At 40.3% G+C, this 24,562-nt stretch overlaps 1 protein-coding gene across 7 annotated transcripts in view; it reads left to right on the top strand.

Annotated features, from left to right (window-relative positions):
* WDR27 (WD repeat domain 27) overlaps positions 1-24,562 on the top strand; it is a 188,780-nt gene that overhangs the window by 58,209 nt on the left and 106,009 nt on the right. For all 7 annotated transcript variants that reach the window (XR_012158137.2, XM_073337962.2, XM_073337963.2 and 4 more), the window contains 4 exons: positions 7,882-8,003; positions 9,386-9,519; positions 14,724-14,821; positions 15,995-16,116. Coding sequence is in view for 6 of the 7 variants with exons in the window: in XM_073337962.2 (XP_073194063.1) it covers positions 7,882-8,003; positions 9,386-9,519; positions 14,724-14,821; positions 15,995-16,116 (476 nt within the window). In the remaining variant the exon portion in view is untranslated. The remainder of the gene's footprint in view (positions 1-7,881; positions 8,004-9,385; positions 9,520-14,723; positions 14,822-15,994; positions 16,117-24,562) is intronic.

Genomic DNA, 24,562 nt, shown 5'->3' with positions numbered 1-24,562 from the left:
TAAAAGGTCTAGTCAGTTGCCTTATGAGTCAGCTTATGGCTGAGCAGCCTTATTCAAGAGCAACACTGTTACAAATTTCACAGATCCATGTGTTGTCTGAGTTGGAGTCCAAGATAATAGTACACTGCGTTCTTCTTTCTCACTTTGCTTCCATCCTCTGGATCAAAGCTGCTTTATGTTGAGCTGCACCCAGTGCCAGATATTCCCTCCAGATTGGATGGAATTCTGCGCACTCCTCCCAGCTTTCTGCATTGATGCTGAACAACTTCACCTCACTTTTGCGCATGTTGCGGTACTGCCATACAGGGTGACCCTGCTTTCTAGAGCTGTCTCGAATCTGTACAAAATATTCTTGGGGATACAGTCTCCTCCCATTCTGCTGACATGACTGAGCCATTGCAACCTCCTCCTCTTGTTAGTACAATAGAATCTCAAAGATATGAACACCAGAGTTCCAGACTTACTGGTCACCGGCTTCAGCCCTGCGGCTCCGTTCCTGGTTTCAGCCTTTTGGGGGGTGCCAGGGCTCAGGGCTTCAGCCCCACAGCCTCATTCCCAGCTTCTGCCCTGCGGGGGGTGCTGGTTTCAGCCCCAGCACTCCCCCTGTAGCTAAAGCCCTGAGTCCCAGCATGCCCGCCTCCCCTGGATGAAACAGGGAGTGGAGCCATGGGGTGCCCCAAGCCCTGGTGCCCCCCATGGGGCAGAAGCCGAGAACAGAATGGTGGGGCTGAAGCCCCGAGCCTCAGTACTTCCCCCAGATCTAAAGCCCTGAGCCCTGGTGCTCCCGAGGGTCAGAAGCCCTGACCCCCTTCTCCCTCTGTGGCTGCAGCCCCCCCACCCCAGTGGCTGAAGTCCACAACGTCTTGTTCAGAGTTACGGACATTTCAGAGTTGCAGACAACCTCCTTTCCCGAGGTGTCTGTAACTCTGAGATTCTACTGTAGGTGCCACAAGTACTCCTTTTCTTTTTGAGATTCTACTGTAGTTTCTAAGTGTGTCAGTCCTGCATGCTCCAGCATCTCTGTCTTTGATATTTTGTCTTCCCACTTTATTTTCAGGATCTTGCACAGGTGTATCTCATATGGAAGCTATTCAGTCTCCTGATGTGCCTAGCATATGTAGTCCACATTTCTGAACCATAAAGCAGAGATGAAAGCACACAAGTCTCATACATTTGCATCTTCACCTTAGTCGATAGTTTGCAGTTATTCCATGCATGTTTCTGTAAAAGCCGCAAATTCTTAGCTCCTTTTGCAGTTCTGTTAGTCAGTTCACTCTGAAGGTCAAGATTGCTGCTGATCATAAAACCCAAGTAGCAAAAGCTGTCGACAATGCCAAGAGAGAGACCCTCCAGAGTGATGTCAATCATTGGTTCTTCCACCCCTTGGTACCTGATCACAGTTTTCTTGAAACTAATTGTCAACCCATGACACAGAAAATCTACCCAAGAGATTTGGCAGGGAAGATTCACTCTGGGCAATGAAAGCTGTATCATCTGCAAACAGGAACTCTCTCGGCTCTTTCACCTTGGTTTTCACTCTAAACCTTGTGATGTTGAACAAGCCTTCATCTAGTCTGATTTGAAGATAAATGCCATCATTGCTGTCCTTAAATGCATGAAAAAGCAGGAATGAAAAGTATGTTAAACAGCATAGGGTCTTAGACACACCCATTTCACCCCTTTGTTGATGCCAAAGGCATTTGATTCCATATTTTCATATATTACAGTTGCCCTCATACCTGGATGTAATGAATGAATGATCAGCAATTTTGGGGGGACAACCCAGTTTCTTCAGAATGATAAAAAGGGCCTGTCTGTTGACTATATCTTTTCACCTGTATTACTGTGGGTGAAAATATTCTAGAAGGCCATATGTAAAATCAGTGGAGAAGGCATTTTCCTAGTGTTAGTGACTGGTTGGGCAGACCTTGTAATGTTTGTGGGGGAATTGTTTTGTTTTTCTACATCTTAGTCTATGTAGTTTGGAGTACTTTTAATCATACGTTAGTACTAGTATGTCTTGTTTTAAAAAAGGTATAGAGAGAAGAGATTTGTTAACTTCTAAAGAGGACCTCTGTTCTTACCTCTCCATAATCTATAAAGGGAACAACAATTTCCTCCATCTTCCATTACTCTCTTAGCTGAAAACACACTCCTCCGTTAGATAAGCAATGCTTTATTTCTCTTGATTTTGCAGTTCTGATAGTCAGTTCAGTCTGAAGGCCAAGATTCATGCTGATCATAGAACCCAAGTAGCAAAAGCTGTTGACAATGCCAAGAGATTTACCCTCCAGAGTGATGTCAGGCAGTGGTGAATCAGTGTTAGAAAGTCGTTAAGTTTCACTTACATATTTCTGTTCTTGTGATTTTTTTTTTAAGTTAAAGGGTTTTCCCTTTCCAATAAAGGATTAGATAATATGCAGTTATACTAAACTATGGAATAAGATTTTTTTTACTAGTATGTTCCCCTCTTTCTTAAAACAAACATTGTATATAAAGCAAAAGACCAAATAGATTTGTTCTTTAAACTAAGCTAGTGTACACCGAATAATCCCTCTTCATGCTAATTTAAAAGCCTTCTCAAGGGCATATGTTTGTTTATAGTGGAATGGTGGTAGCACTATAATTACAGTTGTGCCAGAGTTTTCATTAAAAAATAAGTTTTGATGGGGTGGGGGTGTTGTTTTTAACAGAAGGTATTTGTATCAGATATGTTTCTTGTCCTCACTTTTAAGATGATTGTCTATTACCTTATTGTATTGTTACAGCTGTCTGTGCCCCATCAATGTTCTCAGCCTTCCCCACCTGCCAGTTTACTTCGTCCACAAATATTTTTCTCTCTTTATCCCTTTCCAGCCATTATATATGACACTCTGAAAAGATTCGTGGATCTTATCTTCAAATCCTTTCTTAAAATGCATTCAGAACATTGCTATTTGATAATGGCTAGGTAGATGGCAAGCTAAACTGTGGGCATAGTCTACACAAAAATGTTCTTGTTATTGTTTATCCTGTGGCGTATGCCTATCTGGTTGTGTTATTTACCTCAGTTTTTTATCATTAATCTAGACTGTGAATGCCTTTTGTGCTGGGAAGATCTCTTAAACACATGTTTATAAAGCCTCTAGTAAAATAGGGCCTGATCCCTGCTTAGAGCATGTATGCGCTACTGAAATATAAATAATAATAGTATGAGATCAACCATTTCAATTGTATAGCACCAGATCTGTATGTTTTTTCCCCCTTCACATAGCTTGGTCTGCACATCTCAGAGTATCAGGGAATCCTGTATTGATTTCCTACTTACTTTCTAACAACTGTGCTGCTATTTGGAGCACCAGATTATTATGTTTACAACTTCATTTTTTAGTCAAAGGCACTAATTAATTCTCATTGAGAATGTAAAATCATGGCAAGTTTGAACTTCAATTTTTTTTAAAAAAGGAAAACAAAAACAAAAACGCAGCAGCAGCTGTTAAGTTATTTGAGTGCCAAGAAAGCATCTGGACATTTTTCTGACTGGTGGAAAATATCTTTTTGTACATCATCATGGAGGAGCATTACAGCCCCAATATACCAAAATCCAGTTAACTGGAACTCGTGGTTTAAATTAAACTTGTTTTTATCGCCTGTGGTTGTACTGTATTCCTATTCAGAGTTGGCTCTGGGTGCTGCAGCTCTTAGAGTGAAGCGAAGAGTATGCTGGCCAGCTTTAAAAGGGTTACAGGTAGCATGGCTCTTTTGAAGCCAATCACTCTACAAAGCCAGCCAACATTGTATTCAATGTGCCTCAGGATTGGGGAGCCCTGAGTGAAAACTCTTTTGAAGCCAGTTGGCCTCTTCTTTACTGTGCCTGGGGTTTGGGGACCTAGACTGCAGAAAATGTAAATGTCCTGGATAGCTCCTGCAGTTTGCCAAACCTCAGATTTTCCTAAGGTTTCTCATGTGCCCTGCCATTTTTGGAAAATGGGAGTTGTGTTATACTGTGTTTTTCACTTTTTACACAGATAACTCAAGTACCTCAATAGAACCTTACAAAATTTAAAAAAATAAACAACCCCCTACCCCGCCCCCTTTGTTCTGAGAATTAAGGACTGGCTTTGAAATTTTACCTGAAGGGGTATGATCATGTTGGGTGTGAAAGCTACTGTACTGTGATACAGACATAAAATGGAGGTGCCTTCTCTACTTGAATTATTGTGTTGATTATTATACAAATAATAAAGTATAACAAAACTCAAGATATATTAGGCAGTTGACAGGCAAAAATGTTATGAGTCCCTGACATGAAGAGTTTACAATCTAAATACTATAATTTATAAACCAGTTTATGTTGATACACTATATAATTGAAAATCTTAACTACAGTTTTCTCTTCTTACATGCGGCAACAGTACAATATCACAGGGTAATTAAAGTAATACATAGATCTGTTCCAGGCAGAACTGCAGTTGACTGAAATATAAAAATGTGCACAAGGGGGCAGCATAGGAACTTTAAATGTCAACTGAAATTCAACGTATTTCTTATAGGGAAATAAGATTAACAAAACGTGATGATTGGCTTTTATGTAACATTTTTCTTTGAATTGTATGCAATTATTAGCAGGACAAATATATTCTAAATTAGAAATTATCAATTAACTAATTGATTTCTATATAGTGTGTCTGAATTTTGAACTGCTGTCTTCGTAGTAGCTAACTCTTATTTTAACAGCCTTAAACCAAACTGAAAAAGGCTGCTTCTTCCATAAACTGTTTACTGATGAGGGGTTATAGCTATTGTAAACTACGATCTGCAATCAATAACTATCTCTTTTTATGAAATATTTTCTTAATCGTAATCATCTGCTGTAGGACTGTGTACAGTGGAAGCCACTTATTTCCTTGTGGTTATAATAACAAATTGCTAGCAATAAAAATATTAAATTGTAGCATTGTAAGGCCTACATCTTCTCAGAGTTGGAATCTGGAAACCATTTAACAGTATTTAAATGGATATTTTGCCTTCAGGTCAAATTCCATTAAAATATGATTCATATAACTAACTATTCATGGTTCTTTTCTTTGATGTAGTATTGCCTATTTACTTGAGTTTTATCTTCAAGGACATTTCTTTACTAAATTCTCCTTTCTAGTGAATTCACAAAATTAGATTTAGGGCTACCGTAATCTGTAAGGTGAATTAAGAGGGAGGTCCTTTTGTAATTATTGATCTTGGTGTGGTGGTGGGTTGTGTTCTGTAGAATCAAACCTTGTCTGACAAAGTATCTGGTATTATTACAAATGGCTGAGGCAAATGCAAGGGTGCCTAAACCATTTTAGAACCACCTTCAAATGCCACACTCCTGCAGGTCACAGATATCATGCCTTCTTGACCTACTCCTTTCAATTGTCCTCCTAACAGCCCTGTTGACTTCAGCTGGAATTTTTGACCCTCAGCACCTCTGATAATCAGATTCCAAACACCTTACATTAAGCATCCAAACAACGAGGTTCACAATATTTTGAAAATGGAGGTCCTTTCCCTCTAAGGTAGCTTTCCATTATTTGAATAACTTCTTAAAAGAGAGCCTGATTCAGAGCCCGAAGACCATAAATAACAATGGAAGTATAACCCTCCTAAAGTTCGAGTTCTTTTTAGGCTGAGATCTTTCATCAGCAAACTCTTATAGGTCCTAGTGGAACTGAAAAGGTCCAGTTCAGAGAATCGACCATACTACTTATATTCTTGTTTCAGTACTGTAAGTTTGGTGGTGTTCAACCTTTTGCTGAGGATGTGGGTGAGTCCTAAGGGTAAGTGGTCATAGAGGCTGATTAATCAGAGAATAGCATTCTCTGACTTTGGAAGCCTGACATTAAAAAGGTTAATTGCATTTCTATTTTCCGGGGCAGTTTTCTGCTACAATTTGACTAATATTAGTCTGAGCTGCTGCTAAATTACCTATCTGAACAGGTTGATTTTAAGCAAACAAACTGTACAATCTCTATTTTAGTAACATATTATGCAAGATTAATTATATATATTGGCAATGGTATATTTACAGGCAATTCAGTGTTTCTCATTTACATTTTTCTTTTTAGACACACAGTGAAAACCCAGTGTCTGAAGCAAATCTATTTTTATTTTTTTTAAAATCAACCCTCGCACAATATGGCAATGTGTTGACTTAGCCATATCACAACAATTACTTCAAATGACCTGGCTTCACATCCATATTTATGTGGCCAGAGAAGATTTTCTACAAAAGTACCTAATATCAAGTACTAAAATTGTAAACCTGATTTTCAGTGAGACAAATAAAACTGCTGTTGATCTTATGGAACAAATGGAATCAAACTTCAGAAAGTATTTTATGTTTCAAGACAAATTACCTTTGAGCTTTTTGAAAATCCTAATGGTATTTTATTTTAAATGCGAAAGAAGTCTTTAGGTCTTTAAAAGATAAATCATCAAACTGGTACAATAACCAAGTCTTGCCGTGGGCTAAAACTCCGCTCTGCTTAGTTTGTCATTATCTCACCAGTAAAGATCTCCAAATGCCCCATTGTTGCTAACTTATATAGAGGCTTGAAAGGATTTCATTTTTATTTTTTCATTAGTTTTGATGAACAGTGATTTTTACATAGAAGTATTTCTTTAGTGTTAATTGACAGATTGATATTGTAGGAATTTAAAAGTATTCAGATACTATTTCAAATTTTGAGTAAATAAAAATGCCCATGCAAAAATCAACCGTATAATAAAATCAAGAATAAAACATGTATTATTTTCTCAGTAATTCCCTGATAGCATTGGCAGCAAAATGTGCGCCAGTTGTATACAATGTAACAATTTGATACTTTTTTAACATTGTGAATTTGGATTATTAATGAAAGACATTTTTCATCTGTTTTTGGGTGGAGAGAAAAATCAACAAGGATTGATGTTTACTGATTTAAATCAAACTCTTTGAAGCTGTCATAAATATAAAGGGAAGGGTACCCACTCTTCCGTATACAGTGCTATAAAATCCCTCTTGGCCAGAGGCAAAACTCTTTCACCTGTAAAGGGTTAAGAAGCTAAGATAACCTTTCTGGCACCTGACCAAAATGACCAATGAGGAGACAAGATACTTTCAAAGCTGGAGGGGGGCGGGGAACAAAGGGTCTGTCTGTGTGATGCTTTTGCCAGGAACAGATCAGGAATGCAGCTCAGAATTCCTGTAAAAAGTTAGTAAGTAATCTAGCTAGAAAGGCATTAGATTTCCTTTTGTTAAATGGCTGGTAAAATAGGCTGTGCTGAATGGAATTTATATTCCTGTGTGTCTTTTTGTAACTTAAGGGGTTGCCTAGAGGGATTCTCTACGTTTTGAATCTGAATACCCTGTAAGGTATTTACCATCCTGATTTTACAGAGATGATTCTTTTACTTGTTCTTTAATTAAAATTCTTCTTTTAGGAACCTGATTGTTTTTTCATTGTTCTTAAGATCCAAGGGTTTGAGTCTGTGCTCACCTGTACAAATTGGTGAGGATTTTTTACCAAGCCTTCCCCAGGAAAGGGGGTATAGGGCTTGGGGACGGGAAGATGTCTTCAAGTGGGCTCTTTCCCTGTTCTTTGTTTAACACGCTTGGTGGTGGCAGCATAGGGTTCAAGGACAAGGCAAAGTTTGTACCTTGAGGAAGTTTTTAACCTAAGCTGGTAAGAATACGCTTAGGGGGTCTTTCATGCAGGTCCCCACATCTGTACCCTAGAGTTCAGAGTGGGGAAGGAACCTTGACAGAAGCCTATACATAAAAGCTATTTTTAAAATGCTGAATAATTATATCCAATCAATATGTTATCTCTGGGTGAATATGAGAAATAGATTTTCTGATATTACCATTATTATTTTTGTTAGGTCATGATGGTGCAATTAACTCTGTTGGCTGGAGTCATGACAAGAGGTGGTTAGTTTCTGCATCAGAAGACAGAACATTAAGGATCTGGTCAGTCTGCAATTCAGAACCTGCCCTATTTCTGGTAATGAGTAACTCATGTCAGTTAGACACATAGTAGGCCCTGTTCTGCATATTATCAGTACCCAAAACTCTCTTTTGTTGGGAGCCCAGGTTAGGACACACAGTGCTTGACTTAGTATTGCCAACTTCAAGAGATGAAAAATCATAAGTCAGACCACCAGAAATCATCAGATTGGCCCAAAAAATGATGAGTTGTTTTTTAAAAAGGTTCTATTGTGTTTTTTAGGTCAATCTCTGGATTTTTGAACTCCCCCTGCCCATCCCGAGGCTGTGTGCATGTGACAATTAATGTTGCCCACTTTCTCACATGTACTGGATAAGGTGATTTTGGCTCCTGTTTGCAGGAGCTCTCATCCCCACATCTGCCACTCTCCTGCCCAGCAATTAATCCAATCCCCCATCAGTTCTGTCCCCACCCAACCCCCCTCAATTCAGCCCCCTCTCACTTCAGTTCCCTAGGCCCCATTGTCACCACCCTATCAGTTTAGGCCTTCTGCCCTATCAACCCCCGCCAGCCTCAGAGCACTATCCCAGCACTCACTCCATCGACCCAGAACCCACCATCAGTACAGACTCCCTACCACTTCAGCCCCCCTGTAGCTCCCAGGCCATAGTTCAGCCCTTCCGGCCTCACTTCTGCTCCTCTTAGGATTCTTCACCCTCCTCAGGCCTGGGGTGGCTGTAGTGGGGTCACCTCTCCCACTTCCCAGACTGGCAGGGGAGCAGCTGCCCGGGGCAGACTGTCACTGATTTCTAAGTAAAATTAAGCCTCACTCATGATCTTGGTGATAGAACTCTACAATGTCAGGATTTTTTTTCAGCCATGGCTGATCATGAGTGAGGCTTAATTTTACTTAGAAAGCATGTCTCTCGTGATAAATTTGCAAGAGTTGGCATTTTGTCTGACTTTGAGTTGCTGAGTACTTACAGCTTTGACACCAGTGAGAACTATGGGTACACAGCACCTTTGCAAGTCAGGCCTTATGTGTCTCAAGTTATATAACCAAAATTTGAGGCACCCAAACTTCTGAAAGTTTTGGCTTTACTCACTGTACTCTATAATTCTTCATACTTTTATTGGCGCTAGTCTGTAATACCATGTTTAATTTCAGTCTGTCCCTGAATTCCAATTAAAAAAAATGGAAGTTTAATATGTTAAACCAGATTACATTAGATTTAACTGACTACAGATGTTATTAATGTTGGTGCCAACTAATGGAAACAAAAAGAAAGTAGATCTTGGGATGAGTAAGTATTGAGAATGAAAAGGGCATATCTTTACTCAGTTAACCTGTTCTGTCTTAGTGCTATAAATTCCCTGGAAAAAATTATATAGTATATATTATATAGATTCTATTCTTAATTATTCACTTTGCATTTCAGGGCAAGGAGATGTTCCATAAATCTATACGCTTTGCACAGTTTTATTACATAGATACATTTATATTGCTGTGTTGTGGAGCTGAATTTCATCTGTTAAGTTACTATCTTGACACGAGCAAGGATGACCTAAAACGGTTGGTAAAACATTTCCATTAATGGAACAGTGTTCTATCAGTAGGTGCTTTGTGGATTATTTTAACAAAAGTAATCTTACATATATCTTTGTCTGGGTATCACAGAATGAAAATGAATCATGTCTCAAAAGTTTTTTGATCAAGAATATATTTTCAGAGGCAAAGGTTACTACTACTATTGTCGTTAACCTCCTAAAACTGCTCTTTACATTTTGTTGCCTCTGCTGAAATATGTATTCATGCCTTAATTACTTCTCATTACAGTTATTGAAACTAACTTTTTTATGGTCTTCCTCAATATTTTCTGAACTTCAGAGGTAGCCAGATTTCATTTGCCAGAGCAGGAAAGCAACTGTATCACTTCCATCACTTTCACTGGCTTTCTGTTACCACATACAATTCAAATATTGTTTTCTTAGTCTTGAAATTTGTGCATGGATTTCCTCCATTCTGCTGTAGGCCTGTTCTACTATATCCACCTACTCCTCCCCCATTAACCTGTTTTTCTAGTTCTTGCCTTCTCTTAGTCCTTTTCCCAAGTCTCCCCTCTGTTACAGGCCATTCTCTCACTTGAACTGACCCAATTATACGGAAATGCCACTGACTTCCTGTTAATCTTTTAATTTACAACTGAAATTTCACACCCTTCCAATCTCCCATTACTGCGTGTTTCTGTTTTCCATTCACTGTTGCTAGTTTACAGCAATACTTTTGAGCATCCGTATAATTCTAAAATTTCATCTTTGATCTTTATATTTTTATGCCACCATTATGCTGCAATTTCCTTTCTACTATTTTTCAGTTCTACTTTTTTAAACTTAAGTTTCCCTTTCTGTAAAATGGGGATAATACTCCTTACCTATCTTTGTAAGTCCATTTTTTGATCCTAGAATGAGATGCTATAGAAATTTCAATCCTGATGTTTCAGATCCAAATGACTAAAGCTTTATTTTCTAATTCTAAGCTCGTTTAATGGATTGATTTTCTTAGTATTTTTGTGGACTTACTCAAAAGCTATGAAGCAATTATGTTGTAGGATAACTGGACGATATCTGGAAATCTCTATTTTTGTTCAAATATTTTCCTCTCGATGCTGCAGGTATCCACTAAATCAGTATCACTTAAAGCAGTGCCAACTCCTAACACCATGCCATTAGTTTCCTTGGGTTATTTTTTGTAATGCTAAAAGGACAAACTTGAAACTGTTGACATTATAAAAAAAAACCCCAGATTATTCTGAGGACCAGTTGTTATTAAAAAGGAAGTATTTTTAAAAAGTTTAATTTGCTTTGACATTTTATTTATGGCTTTCCTCCAGTCCATTTCCTGGCATTTTTACTTTTGTAAAGCATGGTGTCACTTCTTTTGTTTTTCACAACTCTCACTCCATGCGCTGAGTTTGGAAAAATGCTTGTTGGAACAGATTCAAGAAGTCTAGAAGGAACCATAAAGAATGCTTTAATCCTTTAATTAGAAGAGCATGGTAATGCAATCTGGATGGCCAATGGATTCTCTCAATTTTTAGAGGTAAAGACAATACAATAATAAATAGTAATAATCTTAATACTGTTCCCATTCTGTGGGGCCTTCCAAACAAGGATGTCAAAGAGTTCTGTAAGCGTTAGAGAATAAACATCACAATATCCCTGTGAGGTGGGTAAGTATTTTCTAAATGAGAGAAGTGAGGCAGAGAGAGCCTTCTTTGCAAATGTCACACGAGGTTTCTTGCAATCCTAGGAGTAGAATCCAGAAGGCCTGACTACTACGTCTGTGATTAAATGCAAAATCATCCTTTTTATCGAGAACTTCCTTAACTAAATGGTATCATCAGAGAGGGTAAAATTTCCTCATGTCAGAATACATACAAAACGACTCAAGATCGTTAAGTCCCAGGCAGACTGTGAAGAGCTACAAAAGGATCTCACAAAACTGGATGATTGGGCAACAAAATGGCAGATGAAATTTAATGTTGATAAATGCAAAGCACATTGGAAAACATAATCCTAACAATACATATACAATGATGGGGTCTAAATTAGCTGTTACCACTCAAGAAAGATCTTGGAGTCATTGTGGATAGTTCTCTGAAATCATCCACCCAATGTGCAGTGGCAGTCAAAAAAGCGAACAGAATGTTGGGAATCAAGACAGGATAGATAATAAGACATAAAATATCATATTGCCTCTATATAAATCCATGTTACGCCCACACCTTGAATACTGCCTGCAGATGTGGTTCACAGACTTAACAGAAGTTCATCCAATAAAAGATATTACCTCACCCACCTTGTCTCTCTCATTCTGGGACTAACATGATAACAAAAACACTGCAAACAAGTTTCAGAGTAACAGCCGTGTTAGTCTGTATTCGCAAAAAGAAAAGGAGTACTTGTGGCACCGTAGAGACTAACCAATTTATTTGAGCATGAGCTTTCGTGAGCTACAGCTCACTCCAGCACATACTGTACATGGATAGGCAGAATTCCATGCTAAGTGTTTCAAGCTAAGAAGAGTCCTTAAAATGCTGATAAATAGTAAAATGTTGAGTTCAGGTACTTCAGAAGAGTTTGTTTTCAACAGGATACCTAGGGGATCACGTGGAGTTTTACTGCACAAAAATAAGCTTGTTCTAGCTCTCTGCCCAGTGCTTATTAGGGTTTGTTGTTATCCAGTACATCAGATTTCTACTAGCTAGGTAATAGTGCTTAATATTGGTAAATCCAATCCTCCCTTTTGTCGTGGCCCTTTGTAAAGTTGATTGCTTAACCCTGAATTTCTTATTTCCCCAAGTGAATTTGTTTACTATGGTTTGCCATTGATTGGATTGGCAAGAGACTTCCTGGAACTAAAACTGGAAGTGTTTGAAAGACGCAGTTGTTCAAAATCTAAGCAGTCATCCATGCTAGTAGATAATGCAACATCAAACAGAAAGGCTTATGTTGGTGTAGTTAGGGTAACACAGTGTCTGTGTAAACACTGCATTCCTTACATTGGCTGTTGGCAGGAGCCGTGAAATTGACAAGAAAGCCGAGCATCTAGAGCCCAGCTGCACCCCACTCCCTTGGAGATCTGGGTGGCTGGACCCCGCTCCTGGTTGGGAGCTGGGGCAAGAATGGATCCTGCTCCAAGCTGGGAGCTAGGGCAAGAAGCCCGGGGAGTTGGATCCCTCTCCCAGCAGGGAACAGGGAGTGGAGCGGGAGGGCAGCCCGCCGGGAGCCTGTGGGGTAGCCAGGCTTCTGGCAGGAAGCTGCCAGAGGAGCTGAGAGACTGGGCTCTCAATTCCCCACACTGTCCCTCTTAGGTTAGTGGAAATGCTCCTGGTGAGGATGTACACCACCGACCCAAGGAGGGTAGTGTGAACATGCACCACCACAGTAATTACTACAGTGGCTGTAAGTCAACCTAATATAGGTCAAGTTACATTTCTAGTGTAGACATACCCCAGCTTCTTAGGGTATGTGGCGGCAGTAAGGTGGCTTTAAGCCATTTGTGCATCATCCTAATCCTGGGCTGCTCTGGGGGCTGGAGAGGACCATGGTAGCATAATTTAGACAGTCCTGGGGGGGTCAATTTAAATTATGACAGCATCCCAGGTTGCCTTAAGGGCTGCAGAATTGTGTGCTTGTGATGAAGTCCTTGGAAGGCAGCCTTCTGGCTGTCTTCCACAGTGCCTCCAACAGGTGTATCGTCCCCTAACTTCAACCAGGGCTTTTCGGGTCCCTTTACACCTCTGTGACTGTTTGACCCAAACACAAAGTGGGCAGAGTGGTGACGAGATTCTTACTGTTGGACTTAGTTTTAATTTCCTCTGCTCACTTGTGATGCTGAAACAGAAATATTTTTTCTCTCCTTTTAAAGAAATCTTATCCTGCTCTAGGATTATCAGGTGAATAAAATTTTAAATGAAAACACAAAACATTTTATTCCAAATAAAATATGTATCACTTCCAGAATACCCCTTACTTTATGCAAGGAATACTAAGTGCCTGTGTATCCTTTCTATCTGCTAACTGCAGTCAGTTTTCTAAAGTCACCTCCTCTTTCATAGTCATATCCCTCATTTTGTATAATCTTCCTTTCCATATCCAGTCAAGCACTAAAAGGTTTCCTTTCCTCTACTCCTCACAATTGCACTGTGATTGTCATTCCAACCTCCTCATCCTTCCAATCAGTGCTCTGACTAACTCTCCACAAAATCCTATACACCATCACAGCCATTCGTCCCAGAGCAAAGCTATCATTCTGTCCCTGAAAGTGGGGAGGAAAAAAATTATATACGGTTCCTCTGTGTAACCACAGTGCCTCCTGAATGTGCTAGGGCCTCTCAGTTGGGATGGATTATTTTTTCTTTCTTTTCAATTAACTTTGGTTGCTTTCCCTTCCAGTTGTTGGGGAAAGAGGATTCTACTCTTTTAGCCTGATCCAATTCTCATTGGAGTTAATGGAAAGACTCCCATTGACTTCAGTGGGATTTGGAACAGGTCCTTTATCTGTTGTTCATGCATGTTGGGGAGGGAAGATATCTGTGCCTGTTTCTGCAGACTCAGCTCATGGGACTTGTTTGCTCAGTATGTACCACTCTGTCTCATGGAGTACTGAATTCACCTGTGAGCAGTGTTTTACCTGAACCGTGGCAGAGCAAACGAGTGCCTGTTGCTAAAACTTGAAATCTTTTTCCTGACCCAGTCTGCATTCGGTTACATTATGAGACCTTAACCAATTTTTTAAAAAACCTTTCGAAATAGATCTCTAGTACCATGCCAGGGGTCAAACAAAGTAGGGTTTGTGTGTTTTCTCATCCATTTTCTCTCTTTTCTCCCTCATACACAGCATGTGAAATACAGCACTATACCTGGTGATATTTCTACTTTCATAATCGTTATAATTGGAAGATTTACTCAACATCTTCTGGATGAAGGCTGAATTATTTTGATTTTAAGTTGATTGAAAGTTGAACATTAGTACATTAGAGCAAAAAGTACTCATGCCTACGTTATGTGTATACATGTTTTTTTCTACTATGAGTCTTCCAACTAAATTGTTTTTTTTATCTGTCAACAGATCTGAACCTTTATATTACTGTGGCTTTGTCTGGTAATAAAAAGGGGATCTTGTCTTCCGGATGTTTCATTAGAAGTTTACGTTTGGTCATAAATGATGACTCTATTTTGCCAAGTAGTACATTAATCTCATATCTTTTGCAGATACAAACAGAGGAGCATTTGCAAATCAGTACAAAAATTCCCCATGGCTTCTACTGTGGAGATTACCAGCCTTTCAGCAATAAATGATTTCTACTCTTGTATCCTGAGTCCTGGATAATTATTGTTTCTGTACAGTATTTTAGGCTGAATGGGATGGAAATGTTCAAGTGTAAAAAGTTGACATGAACTCTATAGCTAGTATCTTTTTCTACAATTATAGTACTAATGTAATTTTTTCATAGTAGTTTTGTTGGACTCCAGCCTAGAAGATCAACGTATTTAGATTGTGAATTCTTTGAGGCAGGGACTGTTTTATAATATTATATGTTTGTATATAGCATCTAGCACAGTGAGGCCCTGCTCCATGACTGAAATCCCTAGGCATGACCACCAAATAAATCATAATAATACTTAGAGTAAAATTATTCTTATTTTTTTATGATAGATTGTTGCCTTAATAATGTCAGATTCCAGGGCCACGAGGAACCTTTACGAGCATCTAATCTGACCTCCTGTATAACACAGGCCATAGATCTTCCCCAAAATAATTCTTAGAGCAGATCTTTTAGAAAAATATCCAATCTTGATTCAAAAATTGTCAGTGATTGATAATCCATCATGACTCTTGGTAAATTATTTCACTGGTTAATTACCCTTAATTTATGTGGACTCAGGAATATTTTATTTATAATCTGATTTCTGACACTGACCTTGCTTAAATCACTTCACCACTCTGCTTCAGCTTTCCCATCTGTAAAATGGCAATAATAGTATTTCACTACCTCACTAGGCTATTGTGAGAATTAATTTGATGTTTTTAAAATGTTTGGAGACAACTTCTCCCCCCAAATACTACATAAATGCTGCTATTATATATGCCTATATGGTGATGTATTCTATAGATTCTATTAGCAAGAATTTGGGATGAGCATTTTATGCTTGGTAAAGCCGCAAGTGAATAATCCTATTCCATACACTTGTAGTATTGTATTTAAAAAAATCACTTTTCTTGCAGGCTGCTGACATACTTTGGCCTATTTGCTAGTAAGAATCTGGCTGCTGAAATAGTTAAGGAGTTTGTTTCAATTGAAATAGGTATATATTTGTGCCTATTTTTGATCGGTATGGGCATTCTGCTTATGGAAATTTAGTATACGTTTATGAATCAAGTCATTTATAAACTAGATGTTATTAAAACAGGGGTTTTTTTTTGCTCTTGTCCCCATTAGATCTATTTATGTTGTTTGAACTTTAACTCACAGAGGTTACAGATATTATACTTACGGCTGGTAGCAACCGAGCGTTAGAAGTTTTTGACCTCAATGCAGGCTGCAGTGCAGCAGTGATACCAGATGCTCATTCTAGATCAGCCCACCAGATCTGTCAGAATAAGGTAGGTATTCTATAGATTTTTAAAAAAAAACCAAACTAACAGACAATGAATAAGGAGCATTCAGGAAACATTAGGAGGTGATTTAAAAAACTTGCCCTCTCTCCTGTGGAATGTATTTAGTGTACAATAAGATCGAAGTGCTAGATCGTCACAGCCTTTACTTAGCTGCAAAGAGGAGTAAGCAAGGTATTTTCTTGCTCCATGCTCGGCCCTGCTCATGCTCAGCATGCTCGGTGTACAGCAGTGCTTCTCTCCTTACTCAGGGTAGATTGTAACATTACAGTCTAGTCTAACATGAGCTATTTACAGCAACCAAACTCCAAAATACATTTTTGACATCGACATAATGTTATAGCTTTCTATTATCCCTCTTTGATTTTCTGGTTGAGCTTTGCAATACCCTGTTCAATGAAGCTTCTTAAGAGCCCTCCAAATCTATTTATTTCAAAACATTTTAATGCAAATGGATTACATTTACATTATGTGGGGTTTTTTTTATGAGTCCCAGATAGATTTTGTGATAGAGGGAACAACTTGAATTAATAGTCTTTTGCTAAGGGCAGTGAAGGTAGGTCTGAGTTTCCCATCATTTTCCAGATTCTTTGTGCATCCTTAAAATCTATGCTGCCCTGAGCCAAAGTGGTTAGTGAGTTGTAATAAAAAGTACTCCCTACCTCCAGGGCTAAGCATCCTGCCAATTTTCTGCTGCCAACACAGGACTGAGTTAGGCTATGTACCCACTATAGCTTAAATTGGTATAAATTATGGCACTCAGGGATGTGAATAAGCCTCCTTTTGCGTGGTGTAAATTACACGGACCTAAGTGCCGGTGTGGACAGTGCTATATGAGCATGAGAGCTTCTCCTGCCGACATAGCTACCACTGCTTGCAGGGCTGGAGTAATTACGTCCCCGGGAGAGCTCTCCTATCGGCTTAGAGCAGCTGCACTAGTAGCACTGCAAGCTCTGTAGTGTATTTAGCCTTAGTCTCTGCTCTGCTCCTCTCCGTACTAATCTGCTGTTGTGAATACGGGGCCAGCTAAAAGCTTCAATTAAATTTTCCCCTAAATAATAGCAGATTATTACTTTTTAAAAGGTCCACGCTTTTTGTTGTTTTGAAGAGTTCTTGTAACAAAATACAACTGCCCATTTGTACAGATACAGTAGTTGTCAGTGAAGTCTGAAGTCATAGACCTTCAGTGCCAAAAACATCACTTGCGCTAAAGGAGAACTTTTACCCAGGAGGCAGTAGTAGACTGTATGGCACTGGTCACCAGAGACATCACATACACTGAGCTGATGTATTATAAACACATACCACCTACACTCTGCTGGCTCCCTCTTCTATTATGGGCTTAATTCAAGTGCCTGATCCTCATTTTCAAAGCCCTTATGCGAAGGCAATTACTCTGTCTACTGGGTAGGAAGATGTGGCCCTTCAGGGATACTTCTCTGGGGCCAGGGTAGAGCGGTTTCATTGCAGGTAGTCCATGATGGTGGAACCCCTTACTACAAGAAATCTGGATATGCCTGACATTTGGAAACAATGCAAAACCCATCTTTTGGGGAAGGCTTTCCTCCAGTGATGTGTAAAGAATGACACAGTGGCATTTCTCATGAAATAGTAAGCTGTGTAAAAGCAAAACCTGAACCAACCTAAAATCCCTCTGTTTGTGATTAGAAATAGCTACAGAAGCAGACAAATCAGTGGTGGTGTCTGCAAACTGCTTATGTGTGGAAGCTGAACTAGGAGTTGCATTAAAGTGCCTTCTTCAGTTTCTTGTCCTAAGAAACAAGTTTAGTTGGGAGTTGGTGAATGGAGGCAAGATAGTGAGGGAAAAGAGCTTTGGAGACTAAGGAAGCATTAGTCTTCATCCGCTCTTCCCTCACTGTGAGCCCAGCAGCCCTTTTTGGACACTTGCAAACCTCATTGTCCATTTCAAAAAATATTTTTTCCAATTTAGCTTTTGTAATGGAAAGTAGTCATTGGATCAAAAACTGCCCCAGAAAGTCAACTGGATTCATGGAGACTGGAGGGAAGAAAAAGGACCTCACAGGTCCTGGGAACTTGGAAAAAAGAAAAAAAGTGTTTGATTTTTTTTTTAATTTACTATATGCATAGTCAAAATTGGAGAGAGAAGATGGTAATTTTCTTTTCCCTACTTTCTCTCAGCTTTCTTCTAGGAAATAATTTTCCTAGTGGAAGGATATTTTAAATAATGCCTCTCCCTCAAGTTGGTTTTTAAAATTATTTTTTAGAATAATGAAATGTGGCATAACTGAGGCATAGTCTAATAAAAGTGATCAACTTCAAGGTGTATATTAGTAGGCTGTTGATGTAATTCTCCCATGATTATAGGCACTCTGCATTCAACCTACCACCACACAATCCAATCAAGTCACACACTGATGATAATATTAATGCACACACTGGAGTAGCTTATTGCTACATTAGGCACCGACTTCTCATTTGCATTTTGCGTCAGCACATGGACTTTCAGATTTATAGTATGATCAGAGGATTTTGGATTTTTCATTTTTTTTAAAGCTTTGATTCCCTTATAAAAGTACAAAGTTTCCAATATAATCTATAATTGAGCATCTTATTATATTACACTTCAGCTTTTAGAATATTGTTCAGCTGTGATCACTTGATATATTTTTTCAAGTGTTTTGGCTGTCAGACTGAAAAATATGCATTTTACATTATTTCGAATGACTTTATGAATATTCTGTCAGATAACTAAAACCAGGTATTAGCAATGTTGTGAATAAGAGTTTACTAATGTTTCCTTAGTTTTCTTCCAGAAGCAAGTAATTTAATAAAACAAAGATAATTTGAAATTAATATAGCCCTCCTTCAGTTCTGTGAGTTAATAGTTTAGTACATATTCTCTGCCATGTACAGCTGGTGTGTGTCTGTCAATATTATGAGTTAAATATTTTCCAAGGATTTCTTGTGTGACTTGGTACTGCTTATTGGATTTAGGATCATTACAGCCCAAATGTAGTTACCATAGTGGAAAATAGTTTGTCAGTAATTCTATTACAAACCCCACTCTTCCAGTTTTCTTCTATTACTTATACCTAAGGCTATGTTTTAGTCACAGGTATTTTTAGTAAAAGTCATGGACAGGTCACGGGCAGTAAACAAAAATTCATGGCCCGGGCACCATGGGTGCTAGGATGGGCGGCGGCGCACAACCCTGGACCCCTGCTGGTGCTGGGGGGCGGGCAGCGGCACGTGGCTTGGGACCCCCTGCTGGTGCTGGGGGCAGCCAGCGGGGCTGGCAGGCTCCCTACCCAGCTCTGACTGGCGTGTCCTTGCAGTTCCTAAGGGAGGGGCGGAAAGGGGGGGGCTCCGTGCGTGGCTCCTGCCACAAGTGCCTGCTCCGCAGCTCCCATTGGCCAGGAACCACAGCCAATGGGATCTGTGGGGGCAGCACCTGTGGCTCTCTGGCCCCTCCGCCTAGTAGCTGCAGGCGCATGCACATGGGGAGCCCCGCCCCAGGTAAGCGCTGTCCTGCGCCTCACCCCCCTGCCTCAGCTCTGAGCCCCCTCCCACACATCCAAACTGCTGCTGCTGGCCCAGGGGCTGCCCAGCTTGGGCAACCCCTGACCTAGCACCAGCCACTGCAGAAGGCATGGACATTGTGGAAAGTCACGGAATCTGTGACTTCCGTGACACTTGCAGCCTTACTTATAACACAACTATAAGAACTCACCTTGGTCTGAAACTTCACATGGAACAGTTAGAGGAGAAAAATGTTTTCAAATTTGATTGAAATAAATACACCTGTTCATTTCAGTGCTAAAGTTGTTTTTTGTGGTTTCTGGTTTTTTGCACTCCCATAAATCACCATTTTTAAATGAAAATTTGTACGCAGTTACTCCATAATCTGGATTTGCTAGTTTTTCTAGTTTATAGCATTTAAAAACAGTCACATAGGACTAGATTATCCTCTCAGATGTCTGCTACAGAGAGAATTCAAGCAGCATAAATCACACTTGAAGGGCTCAGAATCTGTCAGACAAAAGGAAATTTGTCTGCTAAATGGCATCATTCTTTAAACTCTGAAGTCCCCTCTCATGATTACATGCTAGCTGCACCTCTGTCCCCTTTGTGGTCTGAGTGTACACCTTCAAGTATTAGAACTCTTGTCTTTATTTCCCCTGGGGTTGAATTTTCAGAATTCTCCCACTCCTAGACCTGGGCTACAGTATCCTGTGGGTCAACCATGCTTATTGAAAAGTTAGACTGAATTCTGGCACCTAACGTTCTTCCCTTCATGAGTATGTGGCCAGTGATGTACAGTGACAAAACAGTCTCCTTAAAAACCAAACTATTGTTTATTTTGCAGGCGGAACAAAGCTTTGAGAGAAAAGGTTTTTAAAACTACAACGTCTGTATGGATCTCTGTCGAACCTAAAGTCCCAACATCCCCTGGTCTTGAGCTAGACAGGCCTAGTTTCTTCAGACATTCCCATCGAGGTCCTTTGTCTCAGCCTACTGTTACCTTTCTTGAGAGAGAGAGTGTGCTTTTTAACCTTGCTATACTTCTTCTGTATTCCCAGGCTTTGACCCTTCTGGTCAAAACTAGTCCTATAGGCTCAGCAGGAATTCAAGCAGGGTCTTTAGAGCCAATGGATTGTCCCTTAGCATTGTCCCTTAATAAATTTCAAATGTGTGCTGAGTGATGGCTTATCTTGAGCCATTCGGTTTTCCCAGGCAGCTCTCTATTGACTTGACTTAAACATCCCAATCACCAGGTCCATATAGTATTGATAAATTATCACAGAAGCACTGAATCAGTGAGATTCTTCCACATTAATGCAACATTTGGGGCCTACAATTTTAGGAGGGTTTCAATGAGTCGGTGTGATGCTTAGGTGTGGCATGACTAAGATACATTGGATCATCATAACCTGGCAAACTTGCAGGGAAGCATCAGCAGGAAAAAAAATCACTCTCATGGATTCATATTCTTTGCTGGCAAGCCCCCATGGAAAGGGTATTCGAGGCAAAGAGCTGTACCATAGGTTAATGTAGAGGGACCCATCCCTCCCTGTAAATGTTTTTCAGACCTTTTTCCAGCCCTCAGATTTGCAGGATCTCTCCATGGAGTTTAGGTCAGTTGTGGTCCTGTAAGGTAACACTCATTGCTCACTCCATGGGCAGCCAATTCTGCCCACACCCTTTACTGGATGATTTTTTAGAAATATATGGAACTTTTAGGGTATCTTTTGCTGTGAAGGGAGATTCGTCAGAAGGGAATGATTCTGACCCTAAATTACTTATTTTAGGAAATTATTGAAAATCCATTTACAGTGCTTTTGATCACGATGCTCATGCTTGAAGACAGCAGCCAAAGTCTTAAGGAGAATCTGAATCTTACAGCTGAATCTACAAAAAAATATTTTGTAGTCAGACTTGATAGAGAAACTGACTTCTTATGTCAACAGTCCCTAGATGTATGAAAACCGGACTCTGAAGTAAACTCAGTTATACTGAGAATCAACAAATTATGGTTTATTTTTATTTTTTTTATCAGTGTCATGACATCTTATTTAAATCCACATAAGTAAGTGGATTAAAGAAAACTCATGCATAATCCTCCCTATTATTGGAAGGTTGAGTTAAATGATGAGTGAGCTTATATACTATACATGCTGCAATGTTTAGCGTATTGGGGTAGATTAAGGATGGCTTTTCATCCTCATTTCTGAATGTCATTGCTGCTGTGGGTTTAAAATAGTTCCTCGGTGCTACTTTCACATAACTTTTTGTGATTATCTGGAGATGTGGTCTGGTAAAACCCTTAACTGTGCTAAACTCCTTCAGTATTATTTGTAACACATACATGCTTAGACTTTTTCTGGCTTCTCTTTTTGCCCTGTCAGCTGAGTGACTTCAGGTTACTTCAGCAGAGAATACTTTAAAGCTGTGGACAAGTATTCATTTGGGAGAAAAATTAGGGGCACAAAGGCAGACTGTGGTATAGCAAAGAAAACTGAGCTTGTTTTATGGAAAATTGTAGCTTAAGCTTCTAAATCAACTTTTTCAGTTACATAAAATACATTAATACTTAAAACTAAACCACTCAGTGGAAAAAGTCATGAAGTCAACCATTTAGTTATCGATGTGTATATATTAGGGAAAATTCTTATAAGAGAGCAATCCTGCACTCAGGCAAATAGTAGGGAGCAGAAAATCACTAAAGAAGTTTTTTTGGTAGAGTGCCTACTACCATGGGCATGTTTGCTTATTTATTTTTATGTAGACGCATCACATTACTTTTATGGTTCTGATCCAGTGTAGATGAGCAGCTATTCAGAGCTTGATATACAGAACCCTCAGGTTCTAGCTGACTAAATTAAATTGTATCTAGCTCAGAAAGAGTGGCCCTCTTCAGTGAAGTGAGTTGCAGGTTGTTGTTTAAGTAAACTGACTACTCATGCTCCTTTCTGCCTGAAAATTGCTGAGTAAGCAAATCAACCTTTTGTCTCTTACAGAAGGTTGTTGGGTATGTCTGGTAATATTGACTATTGAGGGGAGTCCTCTTTATTATGAGCTTACAGGAAATGAGGACCGACGTGCAGAGAGCAATAGGCTACACCCATCAGCTGTTCTCCGAAGCTCCTTGCCTGAAAGCAAGAAAAAGCAGCAGTAGCAGTTTGAAACCTCCTGGTTTTGCCTCCTCCTAAGGGCAACACTGCAGATTCGAATAACTCTTTTCCATAGTCATCAGGAGAATAGTGTGGCTTATTGGATAGAGCACTGCACTGGGATTCAGGACATTTGGGTTCTATTTCTGGCTCTGTCACTGGCCTGCTGGGTGACCTTGGGCAAATCACTTCACCTCTCCATGTGTTTGTTTCCCCATCTCTAAAATTGGGATAATGATACAGACTTCCTTTGTAAAGCTCTTTGAGATTTACTGATGAAAAGTGCTGTATAAAAACTGTGTAATGGGGTTCCCTCACCACTCTGGCACCTCCTGCTGGCTATCTTGGAAATTAGCTCTACATGTTAGTGCGCCCTCTGCCTCGCCACCATCACTCCTGCTCTAGGACCTACATCTCTCCAAGGATTGTGGCTTCCTCTTCACCGACACAACCTTCCGGCTGTGCCACACCCTGTGCTCCCCCCCTTCGGGGGAACTGCAGTCGGCTGTTCAGCTACTTCCCTTAGTGGCTACTGCAACAAATTGTCTGGCCACTTCCTCGTGGCCCCAGCATCCTCTTCACCCTTGCCTCAGGGCCTCAGCCTGCAAACCCCAGCAGCAAGCCAGGAGCTGTCTCACTCCCCCGGTCCCTGCTCGCAGTATTGCTCTGTCCAGGATGCTGGCAGTTCTCTCAAGTCCTAGCAGAGAACTGCCTTGCTGCTCCCTTTTCATAGGGGCCTGCTTGGCCCTTATTGGCTGCTCCCTTCAGCCCTTCTCTAATTGGCTGCCTCCTGTGCAGCCTCCCTAGGGCTGTATTAACTGCTTAGAGCCCAGTATGGGGCATGTACTGTGTCACAAAGTGGGTATTCTATTACTATTCTTCTTCTTCTTGAAGTACTTGTTCCAAGTGAAGGGTTGGACAGTGTCCCTGTGCATTGAATGGCATAAAATTTAGTGAACAAAATAGGGATCATTTAGATCCGTGCCTTACTTGGGGCCAAACTTTATTTAGCAACACCAGTATAAATAGACTGGAGTGGAGTGAGTTTAGCATCTAAAAAGACCTGAGTAGAGAAGATTACAGTTGTAGAGGAGTGAGATTATTAGGGCAATTTGGCTGTCAGGATAGAAAGAATGAATGATGCCCCAAATTGGTAACACATACTGTCACGTGCTACCTTTCTTGCCTACTCTCTTCTTGTAATATTTCAAAATAATTTAACTTGCACTTGAAAAGTTAGTCTCAAAAGGTTGAGCAAATTCATTATGTCTTAATTCTTTTAAGAAGCCTGTAATAGAGCCAGGCTCATCCGACGGCACCTCCTGCTGGTTGACCTTGGAATTAACTCATCAGCCCTTGGAGCGCCCTCTGCTGAACCACCTTACCGCCGGCCCCAGTCCCTCCCAGGACCCGGTGCCTCCTCCCACTGGGGTGCTGCCCCCTGGCAGTAAACTCCAACAATCCCTGAGGGTCTCCCCTCCCCAGGGAAGCCCCATCTCACCTCAGTCTTGGCTACTGCCAGTCATCACTTAGCCCTGCTCCCCGGGGCAGACTGCAGTGTATCAGCCACTCATCACAGGCAAAGGGGTTTGGCCCTGCTGCCTCTGTCTACCCATGGGCTGCCCCCTTGCAACCTCAGTACCTAATAGGCCCTAATCTAGGCCTCACAGCCTGGGGGTTTCCAGGCCAGAGCTCCCCTGGCCTTTCCTCCTCAGCCCTGCTCCAATCTAGGTATTCCCTCGGGTCACTGCAGCCAGGCCCTTCCTTCTCTGAACACAGAG

This window comes from Lepidochelys kempii, chromosome 3, assembly GCF_965140285.1.
Source record: "Lepidochelys kempii isolate rLepKem1 chromosome 3, rLepKem1.hap1, whole genome shotgun sequence".
Classification (NCBI taxonomy): domain Eukaryota; kingdom Metazoa; phylum Chordata; order Testudines; family Cheloniidae; genus Lepidochelys; species Lepidochelys kempii.
This window is presented reverse-complemented; position numbering and strand designations above follow the sequence as displayed.